At 38.1% G+C, this 22,246-nt stretch overlaps 1 protein-coding gene across 1 annotated transcript in view; it reads right to left on the bottom strand.

Moving 5' to 3' along the window:
• Positions 1–22,246, bottom strand: part of LOC105883557 (uncharacterized) — a 51,751-nt gene that overhangs the window by 4,509 nt on the left and 24,996 nt on the right. The window contains exons 6-11 of the mRNA XM_075993917.1: positions 16,663–16,734; positions 15,986–16,060; positions 6,318–6,436; positions 4,051–4,328; positions 2,530–3,786; positions 2,071–2,175 (exon numbers count right to left, since the gene is read on the bottom strand). Of these exons, the coding sequence (XP_075850032.1) occupies positions 2,071–2,175; positions 2,530–3,786; positions 4,051–4,328; positions 6,318–6,436; positions 15,986–16,060; positions 16,663–16,734 (1,906 nt within the window). The remainder of the gene's footprint in view (positions 1–2,070; positions 2,176–2,529; positions 3,787–4,050; positions 4,329–6,317; positions 6,437–15,985; positions 16,061–16,662; positions 16,735–22,246) is intronic.

Genomic DNA, 22,246 nt, shown 5'->3' with positions numbered 1-22,246 from the left:
TCTAAGTGGGGTGAGGAAATAATGAAAAGATATAAATACAAATATAAGGTTAAACTGTACATGGAAACTAAAAGCAGTAGAGGAGTTTATAGGAATTTCAGAAAAAAAAGCAAAAGGCCACATGCCACCTGGAAATGATGCAGAGGGTACTGTCTGTGTAATGGCCAGGGACTGTCTTCCTGAGGCCTTGACAAACTGACCCCATGCTGGTCCCTGCTTCCTGGGCTCTGAAATCAGACTCTGTCCTCAAGAGAGAATTCACTTCTTCCTTTTGGAGCAGTCTCACCATACCATTATCACAAGACTGACCAAAATCAGAATTCCAGATTATGCCTTGTCAATGAGAAATACATCTGCTCCAAAGACAAACTCTCTGTAGACAGAGGCCTCCGTGGCACACTCAAGTGCACTCAGAAAGCTACTCAGTGAAAAGGGAATTAGAACAAAAGGAATCAGCTGAATCCAGAGTTTAACGGAAAGGGCTGAGGTGGCCGGATGCGCCCATCTCCCCCTAGGCACAGTCTCAGCAGTGGGCCTGACCCCACGTCTGCCACCTGAGGCTGTGGGTACTCTCGTGCGATGTTAGGATGGACACTGCCCACCCTGGTCTCTTCTTCACCTTTTCTATGCTTTTACTACTGATCAGCCTCCTGCAGAGAGACATGTTTTTCTTTAGGTAAGTTAATACAGGTTGAGTATCCCTAATCTGAAAATCTGAAATCCAAAATGCTCCAAGGTCTGAAATTTTTGAGCACCAACATGACACTCCCAGGAAATGCTCACTGGAGCATTTTGTATTTCAGATTTTCAGATTAGGGATGCTCAGCTGGTAAGTATAATGCAAATATTTCAAAATTTGAAATATCTGGAAAATTTGAAAAACATTTCTGGGCCTGAGCATCCAGATAAGGGCCCCTCAACCTGTACATTCCACCAGGTTCTGTTCCTGTCTCATGGAGCAGGGAGCCATTGGTCCTTACAGCTCTGCTCTGTTTCATGTGCTGACCCAGGGGTTTCTGTCTCGGGTAGCCGTCTTTAAAAAAATTGTTTGCCACAGTTTTAAGTTTTCAGGGAAGGGGAAATGCTTCACCATGTCCTCTAAGAAATGGTGACAAATCACACAGAGGGAGTGGGCCCAGGAGGGCCAGAATATTCAGGGAAGGCATCGTGAAGAAAGATGAACTTGAGTTGGCTTTTGACAGATTCACAGGATTTCCACGGGCAGAGTGAAATAAGAGAATTTTAGATGGGCAGAGGCACAGACGAAAGCAGGGATGGGAATGGTGTGACTGGGGTATGGTGTGGGGCTGCTTTGGCTGGAATGGAGGGCTGCCACGGCAGTAGAAAAGGTAAATTAAGTAAGGTAAATTAGGTTGGTTGAGTCATGATTGTCAGCTTATTAAACCACTCTTTTAATATGCTAGCACCTACCTGTTGTGAAAAGTAATAGACCATTATGAAATTGAACAAAAGGCATACAGAGGCAAGCTCCAGGAAGGAGCCACTGTTAATATGACACACCTCAGAGTAGCTGGATGCAGGATTTAACTGGACCTATTTAGACAATGCCTTACACACTGGAGGAGGATGCTACCTGAATCTAATGAATCTACAAGATGACACTTCTATTTTTGACTGTGTCCTTTCTACCCAGGGTGATGACAGCTCCATGAGGGTGGAGATAATACATCTCTCATCATTTCGGCAACAAAGAAAGAAATCAGTGGTAGAATGAGAGTCATTGGTGAGTACATCAAATTGTTGACATAGTTTTGGGTTGGAAATTTTTGCTATCATATCAACTTTCACTTTCTTAAACCTAACTTCTCAAAATAGTGTCATGGTTTGTTAACTTGGTTTCAATCCACAGAGATCTCCTGGGAGTGGGGTTACTTTAAAAATCCTTGGTATATACTTTGCAATAAAAGATAAAGCATACCTCAGTCTTAGTGACTAAAGAGGAATGTCAAGTAATAGTAGGTAGGAAAGTAGATTTGATTTTTAATTCATGGGCTCTGAATCTATTATAAAGGATGCATTCTGGAAACCTGAATTAATTGTTATCCTTACCTCAATGAGACAGAAAATTATAATCAAAATCATCACTACTACAGTAACAGATATTGCCAAGATTAGTTTGTTGTTATAGCCATATCCTGGAACTTCTTTAGTGAGCTGGAAAAAAAAAAAAAAAAGAAAAAGAAAAAACAATTCAGAACAAAACAAAGAGATGGAAAGGATGAAAGCTAACTATTCAAACCCCCATTCTTCCAGGTAAGTAGCTTAGAGGTTCTTAAAGAACATACCAAATCTAATGTCTTACATAATCTTGTTATTAAGCATTTTGTTCTACAATTTCTTTATCTTGAGTGTTAGGTCTACTTCATTCCCTAAATGAACAAAGTGGGAGATCACTCTCATGGCCCAGACAAAATATGGACTTGTCTACCTGGGTCTTGCTGCATGGGTGTTTTCATGGCCTATCCTCAATGATGGAAAAGTCCATCCTGTTTCTGCAGTTGTACTCACCTCACTGGACTCCTGCTCTTTTTGTTCGCTCTGGGCTTCTGTGCTCTCGTTGATATAGTTCTCTGTTTTCCATTGATCCGTGTCCCATTCTGCCTTGGATACTTTTACTTCTTGCTGCTCACTGAGAAGCTTCATCAGGAGGCCTGTTCTAGAGATGAGCTTTGCACAGGCCAACTGCACATGGCTCTCAGAACAGTCCATTTTCAAAGTCCGGATGACGTGAGCAATGAGCCTTCGCACGTCGTTGTTGGGGATGAGGGATTGTAGCTGCTGGTTTAGCTGAATTTCAAACTGATCACCTGGGGATGAGAGCAGTGGATAAGTCAAGCTTTTGGGCATGGGGGTTGAGTCAGTGCCCGTGTTGTGGTATTCCCATTGGGTTTCATTGGCTTCTTTAACCGCTGGTATTATGTTGAATGCAGCCCCAGTGGACTCTGCAGCAGAAGGATTCTTGTAGGTTGTGCTTTCAGGTAAGGTTACTTGGGGCACAGCAACGTTTTCTACAGAAATGTCTTTAAAAGTATTTCCGTCAGCGGATGTACTAATGTTTTCCATAGAAGGTTGTGAAAGAGCAAGTAATTCAGGTAAAGGATTCTCTTGAGGACTCGGATCTCCTGAAGATGAAAAAGCTTCACGTGAAGGGGAATTTATGAGGCTCCTTACTGGAGAGAATGGAGGCCTGTTTTGCCTCCATATCAATCTTTTGAGCAAACTTTCCTTTTTGACCTCTTGACTTACTTTGGCCTTGGGTGTTCTATGGCCCACATGGGAATGAGTTTTATGAAAGTGGTATTTTTTTCTGGAATGTACGATTGGCTGACCAGCTTCCATACTTTTAACTCTAGCATTTGCATCTTCTAAAACAAAAATGGTGTCGGTCAAGTCTTCTGATTTGTTTTTAACCTCAGGTGGGGGTTTCGCAGTGGTGGGAGCAGAAGACACACCCACTGAGTCCTGTTTCTGTAAAGAAGAGACAGCTGTCTTATGCTCCTGTGTGAACGAAGGCGTGGTGTGGAAGGAGCTTTCCACAAACTTCCTGGGCCTCTGTACCGCGTGAAGCTGTTCCAGTTCACTGGGCACTGGTCTCCCAAGCCTTCTCGCTTCGGCAATTTTCTTTGCAATGGGCCAGGCACTCTGTTTCCTCCTGATTCTCTCCTCTTCTAAGACCTTTTTCCTTATGTCCTTGGGCCCCTTCAGGACTATCTTCATCCTCTGCCTCTTTTTCCTTATACCCTCAATCTGTGCCAGGCTGTTTTCCTGTGGTTGAAGAGTTTCCAATTTTTTTGGAAAGATTTGGCGTTTAAATTTGGGACCAAAAAGGCTAGACTGCATAAGCATGGCAGTTTTTTCTTTCTTTTTAACCTCATCAATTTTGTCTTGAATTTCTGCATCTAACAAATTTTCTAGAAAATAGAGTTTCCTCAGTTTATTTGTGTAAGTTGAATTGTGGAATGCAGGTTCAAGAGAGGTGGTCTTTGTATTGTTTTTCAGATAACTCCGGGGCTTGTCTCCATCTTGTACATTTGAAAAAAGTAGTTTAATGAACGGTAATAACGTTGATTCTACATCTTCTAGATTTCCCTCTGAGAAGTAAGGCAATATGTAATTTAGTGCACTAATAACATCGCTTTCATCATTGAAGTCCAGCGGCTCATTCATGAAGCCTGACAAGCTGATGCCATTTTTATCTGCGGGTGTCTCTGGCTCAATAGTCAGCTCAGTGCTGGTGTGCTTCTTCCGGGCTTGTAATACCTTCATGAGGGTAGATCCTCCTACATTCCCTAGAGATGCTTCTTCAACTGTCAAAAGAGAAGAGACTGTTTTTGATAATGGAGGACTGATGGAATAGCTTTTTGTCAGTCCACAACCATATATCCCACTCAAATAAATGATCAGACACCAAACAGGTGAGTGCCATTTAGAGAGGAGAAAAACTGACCCAAACTTAAACCTATGAAATGGCAACAACAAAAGGAGACAAAGACATCTTTTGAAAAAGTGGCTACCTGCTGAGAACATCTCATAATGTGAAATATAGCAACTCTATTTAGGATTATTCCATTGGTCCCCAACAGACCAGCGCTCAGTAAAAGCCCATGGCGGAAGCCAAGTGCTCCTCATGAGCCAGCCTCTCTGCAGATCTGCATTCTCACGCTCCCGTAGCCCATGCTGTCCTGCCTCACAGGCAGAGGGGCATGCTTGCGTTCTCCCTGCCATCTCAGAAGAACAGGACAAAGACAGTCCTGTGAGGGGAGCAAGAGCAGAGGTCACACGCCCACTGCTAAGGGGTCCTCCTCTGGACGCTTTTTCTCCCCCCCCCATTCCTCTGCTTGGCCCCTGCTGCAATATACACTAGCACCCATAATAGGAGGCTCTCCACACAAAAAACCACTAGGTCCATCATGGTTCTTTCCTTAAATTTGGGCAGGAATCTGGGGTGGATGTTAAGAGATTTTTATTTTTATTTATTTTTTTCTTGAGAAAAGTCTGCAGACTCCTTATTGCTGGAGGGGTAAGAGATTTTTAATTTGACAGATTACATAGCTATGTGGAATGTTTAGTAAATCTAAGGAATGACAGAAATTTCTGGATAAACATTATTTGAGGTAATTACTTGAGGCAGAAGGGAAAAAGCAACTTTTATCAGATGCCTACTTTGCTTTCATTTCATTTCTGTAATTTCCAGCTTTACTTGGGGAACCATCCAAAGCTTCTAACTGCGTGCAAGGCACGTGTACCATGGTGGTGTAGGTGGGTTTCTTTTCCAGAATTAAAAGTTTCTATGGTGGTGGTGAGGGTCCGAGGAGTAGGTAAGCACTATGAGAAAGGAGGATCATGGGCTTGTGGAGAACCCAGAACTGGGGACAGAAGACCTGGCAATAGACTACAGCACTTTACGCCTCTGATCTTGTTTCCCCTCATCTGTAAAACAAGATTAAAAATGTTTGGTCTGCCCACCTCTGGGGCAGAAGGGAATAATATAATAGCATTGGTGAAGAACTCTTTTGGAAACTGAGTGACACTGTGTTTATATAAGCAGTAAAGAGTTCTTATTGATTATCTGCCCTGTGTCACTGGTAGAGACCCGTATTCAAGTTGTCTGGACATGAAAGCAGTTGCATTTTGGAAGTCATAAAGTTAGCTCTAATAAACCTAGTATATAGAAGAACACTTAAAAACACCCGAGTGTTTGCTCTGTGGCTAGAAAAGCTTAAGATTCAGAATAAGTTCAGAGTTGGACAGGCTGAAGAATGGAAAAGCCCTCCATTCCATTAGAAGAGCCAGGTAGCATTTTCTGGCTATGGACCAGAAACTCTCAGGCTCCAAATAAAACAGTGTCACTTTTACTCTTTTATAAAATTATAATAACAAACAAACCAAAACCAGATCTACACCTGTCCTATAAGGCAGAGGGCACTTGAGATCTAATGCATATAAAACCAGTTTACAAACTGTGATGTGCTGTATGGACAAGTTATCGCCAGGGGGCAAAACACCAAGCAAAGAGCACAGTACACAGTGTGTGGCCTATAATGTTATGCCCTTCCCCTTCCATTCGTTCCTCCTGGTCCTTTATGGATGTGGAACAGTTACATTAGTAAGTTATGTAATAATAACTGAGAACTTGTCTTTCAGCAAGGGAGTAGTTCAGAAATTTAGGGAGTTTAACTCTGAACGAATGAATAAAAATAAAGCAGTTGCATCATTAGCTTAAAAACTATCAATTAAAAATTAAAAAGCAAATAAATAAAAATTTAAAGAATTATCATCAGGCAATTTAGACTCACGACAATCTGTGGTGTTTGTCAGACATGAATTCTCACAATGTAGCTTCACTGTCTTGCAGACAGCCTCAATATTATTTTTAAATTGGCAGAGGCAGCAGGCAAGACGGCTAGGTAAGATCCTATAAATGGAAACATAGAGAATTAAATTAATGTAAAGGGTTTACTTCAGTTGATAGAAGAGGCAGGCCAAGGCTACCACAGGTGTAGGCAAAAAGGAGTTTTTGAGGCATATGGCCTAGTCAGTTGTTGAGTAGGAACCAGATGGCCAATAGGAAGGAGGACAGAGGTTGGTGAGCATGGCCGTGGGTATGGTATGCCTAGAAAAAAGATGATAGAGATTAGAGTTGCCAGGAGTGGTAGATTACACCTGTAATTCTAGCCCCATGGGAGGCTGAGGAAGGAGGACCATTTGAGGCTAGGAGTTCAAGACCAGCCTGGGCAACATAGCAAGAACTTGTCTCTTTTTTTTTTTTTTTTTTTTTTTTTTTTTTGAGACAGAGTCTCGCTTGTTGCCCAGGCTAGAGTGAGTGCCATGGCGTCAGCCTAGCTCACAGCAACCTCAAACTCCTGGGCTCAAGCAATCCTGCTGCCTCAGCCTCCCGAGTAGCTGGGACTACAGGCATGCACCACCATGCCCGGCTAATTTTATATATATATACATTAGTTGGCCAATTAATTTCTTTCTATTTATAGTAGAGACCGGGTCTCGCTCTTGCTCAGGCTGGTTTCGAACTCCTGACCTCGAGCAATCCGCCCGCCTCAGCCTCCCAGAGTGCTAGGATTACAGGCGTGAGCCACCGCGCCCGGCTAAGAACTTGTCTCTTAAAAAAATAAAAAAAATAAAAGGGATTAAAATTGGGTGATATTGATTTGTAGTTTAATTCAGAAGTTATCTTCTCCCAACTCAAAAGTCTCAATTTGGGTTGAGAGTACACAGGAAGAAGACCGACCTCTAAGAGAGTCTGAAAAAGCCCCCAACTTCTGAAGTCCCTTTCTCAATTGCTATTGGGAGTGGTAAATATTAGAAATTGCTCTGGGCATAAATAACAGCTTAGTTTAATCCATATTATGAGGTTAAACAATAATGGAGATTGCATTGGCCAAATCTAGATAATTTGAGCATTCAAAAGAATAATGATGATAATAAGGTACCACATAATTACTGTAAAGAAGAATCCATAAATTCACAATGATACTCTAAAAGAAAAGGGAGAGGTCATTCTTTACAGAATAATGCCAGCTATTAAATACAGAAGAATGATAGAATTAGAAAAGTGTCATTTTGTAACCAACAACATAATAAGTGATTCAGATAAGGATCACCATGGATACACAGCTGGGTGAAAAGATGTTTGAGAGCAGGATCTTCACTGATCTCAAAGTATCACCCCAGAGATTATTTATTAATTACCAAGGGAAAATATAACTTTACAATGGAGAGATCTGGAAGATAACACCTTAATCAAGTGATTAAACTTAGCATTATGGGCCACCTGAAGTCATGAGGTAGGAAGGATACATCACCTATGCAGTATTCTTCCCAAAAATGTTCAACCTGAATCTAATCATGAGGAAAGAGACAAATCCAGATCGTGGGAGAATTTATAAAACAACTGTCTTAGACTTTTCACAAGCGCCAATGTCATAAAAGACCAAGAAAAAGTAGAGAAATATTTTAGACAAAAGGAAACAAATACATGACATGCAATGCCTCATCTTTGATTGTATCTGGATCAAAACAAAACAGATTTAAAGAATAGTATTGGCTTCTGGTCAAGACGGCGTAACAGGGACATTGAACCTTGTGCCTGAAACAACAAAAATGCTGGATAAAATATATGAAACAACAGTTTTCAAGACATTAGACATCAGGCAATGAAGGACAGTGATCTCTGTGAGATGGGAAATAAATGGAGTGTGACCTGTGACTGCCCTAGCTTACTGATTAGAGAGAGTTTCCAGGGCTTGGTGCAGGCAGAGGAAACTCAGGGATAGACTGATGGACTCTTTGATTAAGGAAATGGAGCTGAGAGTCTGGGAAAACCAAGGTGGCTAGAATTCACACCTTGCAGAGTACTAGAGAGAAAAGAGGCAAATAGAAAGAATTCTGGGATAGGCAGAGGGATTTCCTTAGTATTCAGCAAAGTACTGATTGGGGCATGTGTGTGAGGACACTACTTGGGGCTAGGAAAAGAACCACCCAAAAGGATTAGACAGAAGAATAATCAGATATTGCACAGGGTTAGGAATAGTGCCTATTATGACAAGCTAGACTGGAAAACCTCATGATTCATGGGGCAATGGGTACTCTCAACAAACTCAAATTCACAATGTCTAGAACAAACACAAAATCACTAAGCATGCAAAGAAGCAAGAAAATATGACCATATTGAAGGAAAAAAGCAATCAATCAAAACCAACTCAGAACCTACACGGATGTTAAAATGACCAGACAAGGACATTAAAACAGTTATTTCAAAAACTTAAAGACTAAAAATGTTAAGTAGAGGCATGGAAGATATAAAACAGACCTAGATTGAACTAGGTATTAAAAACTACAATGTCTAGATGAAAAATACACAGTATGCAATTAATGGCAGTCTTCAGAAGAAAAGATCAGTGAACATGAAGGCATTGCAATAGAAACTACCTAAAATGAAACATAAGAAGAAACAAAATAAAACAACAACAAAAATGAGCACGGCATTTTTGTGAATTGGGCCACAAGTTACATTCTGTGCCATAAAACTAATTTCAATATATTTAAAAGGATTCAAGTCATTCAATGTAGGTTCTCTCTTCTCTGACTATAATGGAATTAAATTAGAAATCAACAGAAAGATCTGAAAAATTCCTAAATATTGGAAAGTAAACAACACCTTTCTTTTTCTTTCTTTCTTTCTTTCTTTCTTTCTTTCTTTCTTTCTTTCTTTCTTTCTTTCTTTCTTTCTTTCTTTCTTTCTTTTCTCTTTCTTTCTTTCTTTCTTTCTTTCTTTCTTTCTTTCTTTCTTTCTTTCTTTCTTTCTTTCTTTCTTTCTTTCTTTCTTTCTTTCTTTCTTTCTCTCTCTCTCTCTCTCTTTCCTTCCTTCCTTCCTTCCTTCCTTCCTTCCTTCCTTCCTTCCTTCCTTCCTTCCTTCCTTCCTTCCTTCCTTCCTTCCTTCCTTCCTTCCTTCCTTCCTTCCTTCCTTCCTTCTTTCTTGGTCTAGCTCTATTGGCTAGAGTGCAGTGGCATCATCATAGCTCAATTTAACCTCAAACTCCTGGGCTGAAGCAGTCCTCCAGCCTCAGCCTCCCAAGTAGCTAGGACCGCAGGCACATGCCATCACACCCAGATATTTTTTCTACTTTTGATAGGCATGGAGTCTCGCTGTGTTGCTCAGGCTGGTCTTGAATTCCTGGCCTCAAGTGATTCTCTCTCCTCGGCCTCCCAAAGTACTAGGATTACAGGCATAAGACACCATGCCTGGCCTAAACAACACATTTCTACACAACCCCATGGATCAAAGAAATCAAAACGGAAATTAAAAACCATTTTGAACTGACTGAAACTGAAAACACAACAGGTCAACATGTAGGATGATGCTAAAGCAGTACTCAGTTTCTTCAGCTTCTACCTTAACAAATCAAAAAAAAGGAAGAGCAAATTAATCCCAGAATAAGGAGAAGAAAGGAAATAAAGATCAAAGTAAAATAAGTGAAATAAAATGAAAAACAAAAAAAATGGAATCAGGCTGGGTGCAGTGGCTCATGCCTGTAATCCCAGCACTTTGGGAAGCTGAGGCGGTGAGAGGATCACTTGAGCCCAGGAGTTTGACACCAGCCTGCTCATCATAGTGAGACTCCGTCTCTCCAAAAAAGTTTAAAATTAGCAAGGTGTGGTGGCGCATGCCTGTAGTTCCACCTACTTGGGAGGCTGAAGCAGGAGGATTGCTGGAGCCCAGTAATTTGAGATTGCTGTGAGCTATGATGATGCCACTGCACTCTAGCCTGAGCAACAGAGTGAGACCCTGTCTCAAAAAAAAAAAAAAAAAATTAAAGAAATCAGTGGAACAAAAAGATGGTTCTTAGAGAAGATCAATAAAATTGATAAACCTCTAGAATGATCAAGAAGAGAGAAGACACAAATTGTTAATATCAGGAATGAAAGGGATAACATCACTATAGACTTTATAGATATTAAAATGATAATAAGGAATTATTATAAAATACTTTATACCAATAAATTCAACTCAAGATGAAATGGACAAATTCCTTTAAAGACATAAATTACTAAAGTTTACTAAAGTATCAATATGTAACTTAAGTATCACTATTAAATAAATTGAATAATACCAATTCTATACAAACTCTTCCAGAAAATTGAAGAGAAGTGAATATTTCCCATTCATTTATAAGGTCAGCTTTTACCTTATCAAAATTAGACATATAAGAAAAAACTATAGACCAATATCCCTCATGAACATATAGGCAAATATTCCAAACAAAATTTTAGCAAATCAAATTCAATATATACAAAGATAATATATTGTGATGAAGTGGTGTTTATCCTTAGAATATGCAGTGTTGGTTTAATATTTGAAAGAAAGAAAGAAAAGTATGTATGTTAACTATTGAATCCATATGAAGGTTTCATGGGTGTACGTTGTTCTATTCTTTCCTTTCTGGTAGGCTTGATTTGGTCAAAATATAAATTTGGGCAAAGAAGATAACCAAGATAATTGTTTAGCTTATTGTTGTGGTTTACTGGGGCAGTTTCAAGAAGCTAAAAAGTCTCTGTAACTGGAGTAAATTCTCAAGGTTACCCTTAAGCTGTATAGCATGGTGCTTAACAATACAGATCTAAGGCCGAGGTGGGCAGATCGTTTGAGCTCAGGAATTTGAGACCAGCCTGAGCAAGAGCAAGACCCCGTCTCTACTGAAAATAGAAAGAAATTAATTGGTCAACTAAAAATATATACAAAAAAAATTAGCCAGGCATGGTGGCGCATGCCTGTAGTCCCAGCTACTTGGGAGGCTAGGGCAGAAGGAGTATTTGAGCCCAGCAGTTTGAGGTTGCTGTGAGCTAGGCTGATGCCAGGGCACTGTAGCCTGGGCAATAGAGTGAGATTCTGTCTCAAAAAAAGAAAGAAAGAAAAAAAAAAAAGAATACAGATTCCATAGCCAGACTAGGCTCAAATACCAGCTCTGCTAATAATGTGAACTTGGAAAAATTGCTTAATATCTATTCCTTAGCCTCCTCATTATGATGGTATCTACCTCTCATAAGCTGTGAGAATCAAATGAATCAATACCTGAAAAGTGCCTGTCACCCAGTGAATGCTCAATACATGTTAACTGCTACAGTTGGTAACTTGTGGAGGCTGCCAGAAAAAAATAATGCTCTCCTACCTTGAGTTGGTTGAGGTATTCTCTGCACCCTCCAAAAGGATGACTTTATCAGGCTCACATTAGGACCATGAAAACAGAAGTGTGTTTCATGGATACATATAAAGCTGTGAATTGGGAGTATGATATATAGACTTTTAGATTAAAACAGCATCCAATAAGTTGGCCTGATACATCTTTCACATGTATAAAGGACTAATTATAGGTGATTAATATTATTCCTTTGGGTCCAATGGAAGCCTCTGATCTTCATATAAAAAGAAAGGACCCAGAACAGTAACCTAACATTTTACATATATACCAATCTGAACTTTGACACAAAGTTTTTGTTATTCCTTTCCTGGCTCCAAATTTTTATTCTGAAAATTTTCAAATCTACAAAAACTTGAAATAATAGTATAATGAACATCTTACATACCTTTCATCTGGATTCAACAATTGTTAACACTTTGCCACATTGGCTTTCTATGTGGCAATCCATTTTCTGGGCAAACCATTTGAGAGAAAGTTGCAGACATAATGACCCTTCACCACTAAATACTTCAGTGTGCAGCCCCTAAGAACCAAGGCATTTTCCTACATAACCGTGATACTATTGTCACCCAAAATGAAATTTAATGTTAATATAATTGTTTACTATATAGTCCATACACAAATATTCCCAATTGTCTTGATCATGTCATGGCATTTAAAAAAAATCCAGAATCTAATCAAACATTAAATATTGCATTTAAGTTTCATCATTCTTTAGTCTCCTTCAGTTTAGAACTATTCCCCATCTTTTAAAAATCTTTTATGGCACTGACATTTTTGAAGCAGTAAAGCCAATTGTTTTTTTTTTGTTTGTTTTGTTTTTTTTTGAGACAGAGTCTCACTTTGTTGCCCAGGCTAGAGTGAGTGCCATGGCGTCAGCCTAGCTCACAGCAACCTCAAACTCCTGGGCTCAAGCAATCCTCCTGCCTCAGCCTCCTGAGTAGCTGGGACTACAGGTATGCACCACCGGCTAATTTTTTCTATATATATTAGTTGGCCAATTAATTTCTTTCTATTTATAGTAGAGACAGGGTCTCGCTCTTGCTCAGGCTGGTTTCGAACTCCTGACCTCGAGCAATCCACCCGCCTCAGCCTCCCAGAGTTCTAGGATTACAGGTGTGAGCCACTGCGCCCGGCCGAGCCAATTGTTTTATACAATGTTCCTCAATCAACTTGAATATAATCACAAGGGAATATTTTTAGTAAGGACATGTCATAGGAAGTACTGTAGTTTTTATTACTCATTAAAATGTCTGAACTAGAAATTATCCAAGTAATGATAAACTTAAAGAATTGTTTTAATATATACTGACAAATCTTTGAGACTACAAATGACCTGAGGTATAGAATATCCTTATTTGAGAATAATTTTTCAATTCTGCATTAAAGTCCATTACACAGCTGGGTGTGGTGGCTCATGACTGTAATCCCAGTGCTTTGGGAGGCCAAGGTGGCAGGGTCGCTTGAGGCCAGGAGTCCAAGACCAGCCTAGCCAACATAGCAAGACCCTCTCTCTATAAAAAACAAAACTAAAAATAAATTAACTGGACATGGTGGTGCATGCTTGTAGCCCCAGTTATTCATGAGGCTGAGGCTGGAGGATTGCTTGAGCCCAAGAGTTGGAGGTTATAGTGAGCTATGATTGTGCCATTGCACTCCAACCTAGGCAACAGAGTGAGACCCCGTCTCTTAAAAAAACAACAACAAATAAACTATTATACAGGAGTTAAGACTCACATGAGCTGGCCAGCTTACTTTGTATATAAGTGTGTAAACTCCTGAGGACTTCCAATAATGAACTCCAATATGGCAGTTGCTTTAATCTCTTTATGGCCTTGGTGGCAAATGGCTACAGAGAATGAGAACACTTACCCTATCCACTACTGGTCAAGAAAAAAGCAGACAGAACCCCACTACCTGATTGATGAGAAAGCTGATTGATGATGAGGACTTTGACAACCCAGAGAGGAAGGCCATCTAGCTAATGTGGAAGACCCTGCAAGACGTTGAGAAAGATGAGGCCAGAGCAGTAAGATGGATCTGACCACATGGTGAAAATAAGAGAATGATCTGACAGAAACAACTGGAAGAGAGTGCTAAATGAAGGGCCTTTTTCCATACTAGGCTTGTGTAGTCTCCTCACCTAGCCTTGGAAAAATAGCAAGTTTCTATTTAGCTTGCCATATTGGAGGGGCCACAATTTAAGCTGTGGTAAGTTGCGGATCAAACTACCACAACAGGACCCTAAAGAAATATGTTTTAAAACTGCAAAAAATTGAAATACTTCACACCATACATGAAAATTAATTTAAAATGAATCATAGACCTAAAGGTATTAATAACTATACAATTTCTGGAAGGAAAGAGGAGAAAAATCTTTGTTACCTTGGATTAGACAATGAGTTCTTTGACAAACATGCCTTAGATAAGACACAAAAAAGCATAAAGCACACAAGAAAAAAGTTGCTAGATGAGAGTTCATCAAAATTTAAAACTTCTATTTTTCAGAAAACACTTTTAATAGAAGGAAAAGACAAACCACAACCTGAGAGAAGATATTTACTAAACACATATCTGAAAGGACTTATACCTAGAGTATAAAAAGTACCCTTAAAATTAAATAAGAAGATAAATATCTAATTAAAATACAGGATCTGATTTGAACAGACAATTCAGTAAAGAAGATATTTGCACATGAATAGACATTCAACACCATCAGCTACTAATGAAATGCAAATTAAAACCATAGTGAGGCCAGGCAGGGTGGCTCATGCCTATAATCCTAGCACTCTGGGAGGCTGAGGCAGTTGGATTGCTTGAGGTCAGGAGTTCAAAAACAGCCTGAGCAAGAGCGAGACCCCGTCTCTACTATAAATAGAAAGAAATTCATTGGCCAACTAATATATATAGAAAAAAAATTAGCCAGGCATGATGGCGCATGCCTGTGGTCCCAAATACTTGGGAGGTTGAGGCAGTAGGATTGCTTGAGCCCAGGAGTTTGAGGTTGCTGTGAGCTAGGCTGACTCCAGGGCACTCACTCTAGCTTGGGCAACAAAGTGAGACTCTGTCTCAAACAAAACAAAACAAAACAAAAAAACGGATTCCACTACACACCTAGTAATAGAAAGGCTATAGTTTTTTTTTAAAAAAACTGAAATATAAAGAACTGCTGATGATGTGAAACAACTGGAACTTTCACAGTGCTGATGGGAATGCAAAATGGTGCAGCCACTTTAGGAAACAGTTTAGCAGTTTCTTAACAAGTTAAATATGCACTTAGCATGTGATGCAGCAATCCCACCAATAGGTATTTAAGAAATGAAAATATATGTTTCATGCATATGAGTGTTTTTAGCAGCTTTATTCATAATTGCCAAAAAATTGTAAACAACCCAAATATCCGTAAACTGATGAGTGGATAAACTGATAGATCTATACAATTGGAATACTACTCAGCAATAAAAAGGAATGAACATTTGTCCCTCAATATCAATGGGGGATTGGTTCGAGGACTCTCTGCAGATACGAAATCTGTGGATGCTCAAATCTCTGTATTAAATTATATACTATTTGCATATAATCTCCAGTATACTTTACTTTAACTTTTAATTTAAATCATTTCTAGATTACTTAGAATACCTAATACAGTATAAATGCTATATAAATAGATGTTATACTATATTTTTTTTTCTTTCAGAATTCTTTACGAGCAGAATTTATACTATATTTTTAAATTTATATTGTTTTTATTGTTATATTGTTATTTTGTATGTCTTATTTTTTCCAAATATTCCCCCATCTGTGGTTGGTTGAATCTGTGGATGAGGAGAGGACCTACTGTACTTATAGATACAACACAGATAGTAGCATAATCTCAAAAAAATTATGGTAATTGAAAGTAGCCAAAGACAAGAGGCTATACACTATATGATTTTATTTATAAGACAGTCTGGAAAAGGCAAAATTATAGGAACTGAAATTAGATTGGTGGTTGCCAGGGACTGGTGGTGGGAGGAGGGGGTTGATTGCAGAGGAACATGAGAAGCCTTTTTAGGGTGACAGAAATATTCTATGTTGGGAATGGGATGGTGGCTACATAACTATACATTTGTCACAACTCATTGAACTGTACACTTAAAAAGGGTGAATTTTATTACATGAAAATTATACTTCAATAAACCTGACTTAAGAAAATATAAACCTAAAGAAACAAATAAGTGAAAATAAATTTAAGAAAAAAAATAACTTACAGTTTTTCCAGCTCAAGAGTCGCCATGAGGATGTTCTCAATTGTTGTAAGTGGGACTTGTGTTGTTCCCAGATCTCTGAAGGAGAAAGCCCAAGCAGTCATGATATCAACCCCAATATGAAAATTCTATACTTAAAAAGATATTTCAAGGACATATGATTACTTCAATTTTGGCTTCTCTATAAAACAAGCCAACTCAAGAGTAATTTGCCATTGAAGATAATTCTAGAGAGCTCTTATTGAAGAAATGTAATTATGTTCATTTGCATCATCAAATTAATGACATTGAATAATAGAACCTATACACTTTTTAACCATTATCTTCCCACTTGAGTATTGCATTCACCTCTCTTGACCATTTACTCTATTTTTTCTTTTTAATAGTGAATACCTATTCCTCATTGCTTTCTTTGATAAAAGATATTCCTACATGCATTTATACATTCTATATCTGTATGTGTTCTTCAACACTGCTCTCTTCCCCTGCTGGCTGTCTTGCCCATCCATCATACATCCTTTCTTAATCTCTTTTCATTGCCAACAACTTTTTTTTCAATAACCCAGTTAAAATTTAAATTATGACTTTTTAGCCTAAATTCAAAATATTTAATCTTTGATGTACATAAAATATAGGAGCAGAAATTATCTCATGATTCATGAGATTATTGTAATACTTACAGATATTTTAATGCTGGCAATTTAAAAAGATATGAATCTTCAACAGTGGTCAGAGGATTATGATTGAGAATTCTGAAAAAATGCAATGGAATTAAAATTACCTGCATTTTCCGTGTGCATGAAAAGTTTATATTCATTTTGTACTATGGAACTTGTAGGTAAATAGAAAATCATTTTCTGTCTTTACCTATAAATCACCCTTAGACTCTGTAAAACACTCTTCCTTTGGGAATTACCTGCATTTCTAAAAGATAAAGTGGAGAAGAGAAAGAGAAAAAATAGAAAAAAAAAGTGGATACCAAGGAAAAAAAATCTGCCAATTATCCTCCATAATTCCAGATGCTTGTCTTTCATCTTTAGAAATTCAAAAAAAATCATGGTTTAATACACACAGTTAAGAAAAAATGGACCAAATCCTTGGCTTTAGAGCTAAAGAAAATAGGATAAATCTAAGAGAAGAGAACGCTCATCACATACTCACACTGGTATTCTTGTATCACATCACAGCCTTTGTTACCTTGCATGTAATCACCTGCTCACTTGTCAGTCTCCTGGACTGTCAGCTCCTTGAGAGCAGGGACCACACCTTATTGTCATTGTCATACCCATGCCTGGCACAGTGCCTGGAATTTACTAGGTATTTAATAAATGTTTTTGAAAAATAACATTTTGTTTACATATCAGTAAAATGAATACATTCATTTTTTGATGCAAATTTTATTCCAAAATGCTAGAACAGATTTCCTTTTCAATTCTTTAAAGCAAGCAAACAGGCAAACAAACAAAAACAAAACAAAAAGATGGGAAGAAAGAGAAGAAAATCTGCCTTTATGTTAACTCTACTCAAGAATCATCAGTATACTGCAGAACATTATAAAAATAACAATTATTACAACTGATATATTGGGCTGCCAGGCACTTGTGATTAGCATTTCACATTTAAGTCTCACAGTAAGCTTACACGTAGATGTTATTATCTCACTTTATAAATGAGGAAACTGAGGCACAGAGAGGTTATATAACTTGTCCTAGATCACTAAGCTAGTTAGAAGTAAAGATGGAAATTAAACTCATTTCTGACTACAAAGCCTGTGTTTATCTTCTATGAAGAAAAGAGGTTTAAAATATTTGTTATTTTAACCTTAATTCTGAGAGAACTAAATATAAAATGCCTTTTCAAACTTCATCTACTTATCTGGCAGAACCTCTTGAGAATTACATTTCTCTTTATCCTTTTGCCCTAATCATTTCTCTTGATTAAATATTTAATTAGCCCATGGTCATTGAGACTTTAGAAATTAAATCCATGTCGTAGGTGACATCAGTGAAAATGGTGGAGTAAAGACATCTGAAAATTCATCCCTTCATAAAAGCAACAACAAAAAATATGGCAAAAGTGTCCAGAATTAACTTTTTCAGAACTCTGGAAATTTGCCTAAAGGCTTTCAGCAACCCAGGGAGCATTTATTCAGGAAATATGGCTGACTTTCTGTAAGAACAGTGAGATTTGTGTTGTTTTAGCTTGCCCTAGACCATTTCTTGCTCCTCAGCTCAGGAGTAGCCTTGAAAAATAGCCCTTCAGTACCAGAGGGAGCAGAATGGAGCTGGAGCTCCTTCAAAACCTCATCCCCAATGTACTATCATTATTTGACCTATCTGGTGGTTCCATGGAAGACCTTACTTGAAAGGCTTGTCTTTATTTGACCCAACTATGAGCTGTCAAGTGCTAAAAGCCTCTCCCCAGAGGGTGTCTGTGAAAAACAATTACAGGAAAAGTGTTTTAACATCACAGGTGCATGAGGCAATGGATAAAAATTGCGGGAAAAATAGCCTAATTAAAAACCTTAATAGAAAAGGCCGAGGAATAAGATGTCCATAGGAACTTTGAAACACTCCAATATATCCTTAGGAAACTGGAAGGCCATGAGACATATTCTTGGGAATCTGGAAGGTGATGTACAGGTTTAGGGCTGACATGAGCATGGTCAGGAAAGACCTGAGAAGTCCCTCAACTCTCATGTGTGGCTGATCCTGAGGTTCTGCACAAGCAGTAAATGAAAGCTAAGGCAGAGCTGTAAACTATCTCACTGAGTGCTGAAGTTATGCCCTAACATGCACATGATGAACACAAAATGTATAAGGACATAATATGTGACAATAACAGTATAAAGGGAGGTGTGAGAGTGGAGCTTTAGAGAACCAAAGTTTTTGTATACTATTGAAATTAAGTTGGCATTAATCTGAACTAGAAGGTTATAAAGTAAGATTAAATTACTAGAATGTAATCCCAGGGCAATGACTAAGAAAACAACTCAAAAATATATAGTAAAAGAAATAAGGGAATTGAAATGGTACACTAGAAATTATATATTTAACACAAAGAAGTCAATAATGGATGGAGTGAGGAATGAAAAAGACATAAGACATAGAAAAAACAAATAGCAAAGTGGAAGATGTAGATTCCACTTCATCACTAATTACATTAAATATAGATGGATTAGACTCTCCAATTAGAAGGCAAAAGTTGGTAGAATGGATTTTAAAAACATGATCTGACTATATGCTATAAAAGAAACTCACTTTAGATTGAAAGACACAAATAGGTTGAAAGTAAAAGGATGGAAAAAGATATACAATGCAAACAATAACCAAAAGAAAAGCTGGAATGGCTATCCTAATAACAGATAAAATAGATTTAACAAAAAATAGAAACAAAAGTGGAGTTTTATAATGATGAAAGACTCAATCCATGAAGAAGTGGATTATATAAAATTATATAAAATGATTATAAATATATACACATCTAATAGCAGAGCATCTAATAGCAGAGCTCCAAAATACATAAAACAAAAACAGAAATAGTTAAAAAAATAGATAATTCAACAATAGTAGCTGGAGACTTCAACTTTCAATATTGATAGAACAACTAGACAGCAGATTAGCAAGGAAATGGGAGACTTGTACAAGCATAAACTAACTAGACATAACAGACCTCTACAGAACACTTCCCAATATTAGGAACATTAAAATAGCAAAAGACACATTCTTCTCAAGTGCACATAGAACATCCTCCTGGATAGACCATGTTAGATCATAAGACAAGTCACAATAAATTTAAAAAGACTAAAATCATACAAAATAGGTTCTCCAAACCTAGTGAAATGAAATTAATATCAATGACAGAAATAAATTTGGGAAATTCACAAACATGTAGAAAGTAACATATTCCTAAATAACCAATGGGCCAAAGAAGAAATCACAAGAGAAATTAGAAAATACTTTGACATGAATCAAAAGGAAAATACATATGCTAATACTATGGGATGCAGCTAGAACAATGCTCACAAGGAAATTTATAGATATAAATGCTGATGTTAAAAGTCTCAAGCCAATCACCTAAATTTCCACCTGAGGAAACTGGAAAACAACAACAACAACTCAGTAAACTGAATGCAGAGCAAGAGAAATAAAGGAAATACTAAAGATTAAAGCAGAAATAAATGAAATAGAGAATAGAAAAAGAGAATCAACATAATCAAAAGTAGGTTCTTTGAAAATATCAACAAAACTGATAAACCTTTAGCTACACTGACCAAGAAAAAAAGAGAGAAGATTCAAATTATTTAAATCATAAATGAGAGAGGAGACATTACTACTGACCTCACAGACACAAAAAAGGTCATAAGGGAAAACCATGACCAATTGTTTGCCTATAAATTAGGTAGCCTGGATGAAATATAGAAAGGTACAAACTATTGAAACTGACTTGAGAAAAAAATAGACAACTGACATTAGGATCCTGCATTTGTCCCTAGTGAAATCAAAACACAGGGCCACTCCATATTATCCTATTTCTTCCTCCTGTTGTAGAGCATTCGTTTTTTCACTGTTTGTGCTGGGTCAGTGGAGAGAATGAGAGGGAACTGACTAAACAATTCAAGTCTGGGGATGCCACAGCAACTCTTTTCCACAAACCAAATAATGTGAATGTTTTTAGATTCACAGTGGATATAGTCTTAGATCATTTCCATTTCTGGTTCAATTCTCTCATTTTACAGACAAATTAAGGTGCACAGACACCTAATCTACTGCCTTTTTGATATATTTATGGGAATAAATGTGACAACCTTTTTATTCGCTTCAAAGTTTAAGAAATATCACTCTAAATGATTTTTTTAAATACACCTTATTAGAAGAGGAAAACCCAAATATTTCTGTATAAACCTTTTGCTGTAGATCAATGAAACAGAATAAAGGCAGCTCATAAAATAAGGGGACATTTCTTACCTGTTATTTGTTTTTTCCAAATTCTTCTATACAGTCCAGACAGATGGGCTACATTTCCTTTCTACTAACTGAGGAGACACAGAAGACTTGAGGACTGAAGCATGTCATCGCTGTCCTGAATGTACTGAAATCTTAACAACTTTAGCCGAAAAAAATTTCCAAAGCAGGCAGTGAAAATAAATTTTAAATAGGACAAACTCCAAAACTATGTATGCTAGGATCCCAAGGGAGGCAGGGTAAACTGGTTCCTTGGAAGAAGGTAGTCAAAGAACTAAGCAGAGTGACCTAGACCCTGTTCCGGTATGTTTGAAGTACTTGGGGGTGGAGTAACCCATTTCCTTCATTCATCCCCACAGCTCCATGAGCCATGAGCACGTCTCCAGCGAGAAGCTCCTCAATACAAGCCCTCTGACTGCATCACGTGAACCCTTTCTCAGGGGCAAAGTCTAAAGAATATGAAATGGTAAGCCTGTATTTTATCTAAGTTCTGAGAATAGCCTTGGAGAGGACTCCTTGGCAGTGAGGAACAACAGAAGCAGCAAGGGCCCTGGAATCAAGCAGACCTGGGTTTGAATTCTGGCTCTGTCACTGTCTGGTGAAGTGACTTGAACAGTGAATATCTCTGAGCCTTACTGAGTCACGTTCGCCTCACAAGGCAGATTGGGGGTTAAATGAAAGTGCATGTGAAGGCACCTAGCACGGGGCTGGTCACAGTGCCGGTCTCAGCAGTGATGATGTCGTGCCTGCACTGGCCAGCGCGCAGCAACCCTGGGGATGCCCAGTGGCCACGCAGCCAGGAGCTCCACAAGCGTGGAATTCTCAGAGGGAAATGCAGCTCTCTGCTCTAAAGGTCCTATCAAGTTAAAAACTAATTTTAAGATAAAATACACCAAAAGGCAAATGGTCATGATTCAGCTCCTATGACAAGGGAATGAAGAGCAGTATCTAAAATTACTCGCAAAGCTTGTAAGTGGTTCTACCACTTAACTAAAAGATGTGAACCTAGGCAAGTTATCTGATGTCTCTGAGTTTCAACTTCCTCATCTGCAAAATAGGGATAATAATATGTACATCACAAAAGTTGTTGGGAACATGAAAATGAAATATCATAGGAGGCAACATGTATCAATGTTTATCGTGTGCCAAGCACTATTCTAAAAACTTCAGGCATGTTATCTCACTTGTATAAGAACTTAGGTGCCTAAAACATAAACATTACCTATTAAAGGTATGGGGAAGAGGAAGAAATAACTAAGCTTCCAAGAGAAGAGAAGATAGCTTATTACATAGGTGGGAA

Source organism: Microcebus murinus, chromosome 18, assembly GCF_040939455.1.
Source record: "Microcebus murinus isolate Inina chromosome 18, M.murinus_Inina_mat1.0, whole genome shotgun sequence".
NCBI lineage: Eukaryota > Metazoa > Chordata > Mammalia > Primates > Cheirogaleidae > Microcebus > Microcebus murinus.
The sequence above is the reverse complement of the archived record's forward strand: the minus strand, read 5'-3'. Positions and strand labels throughout refer to the sequence as shown.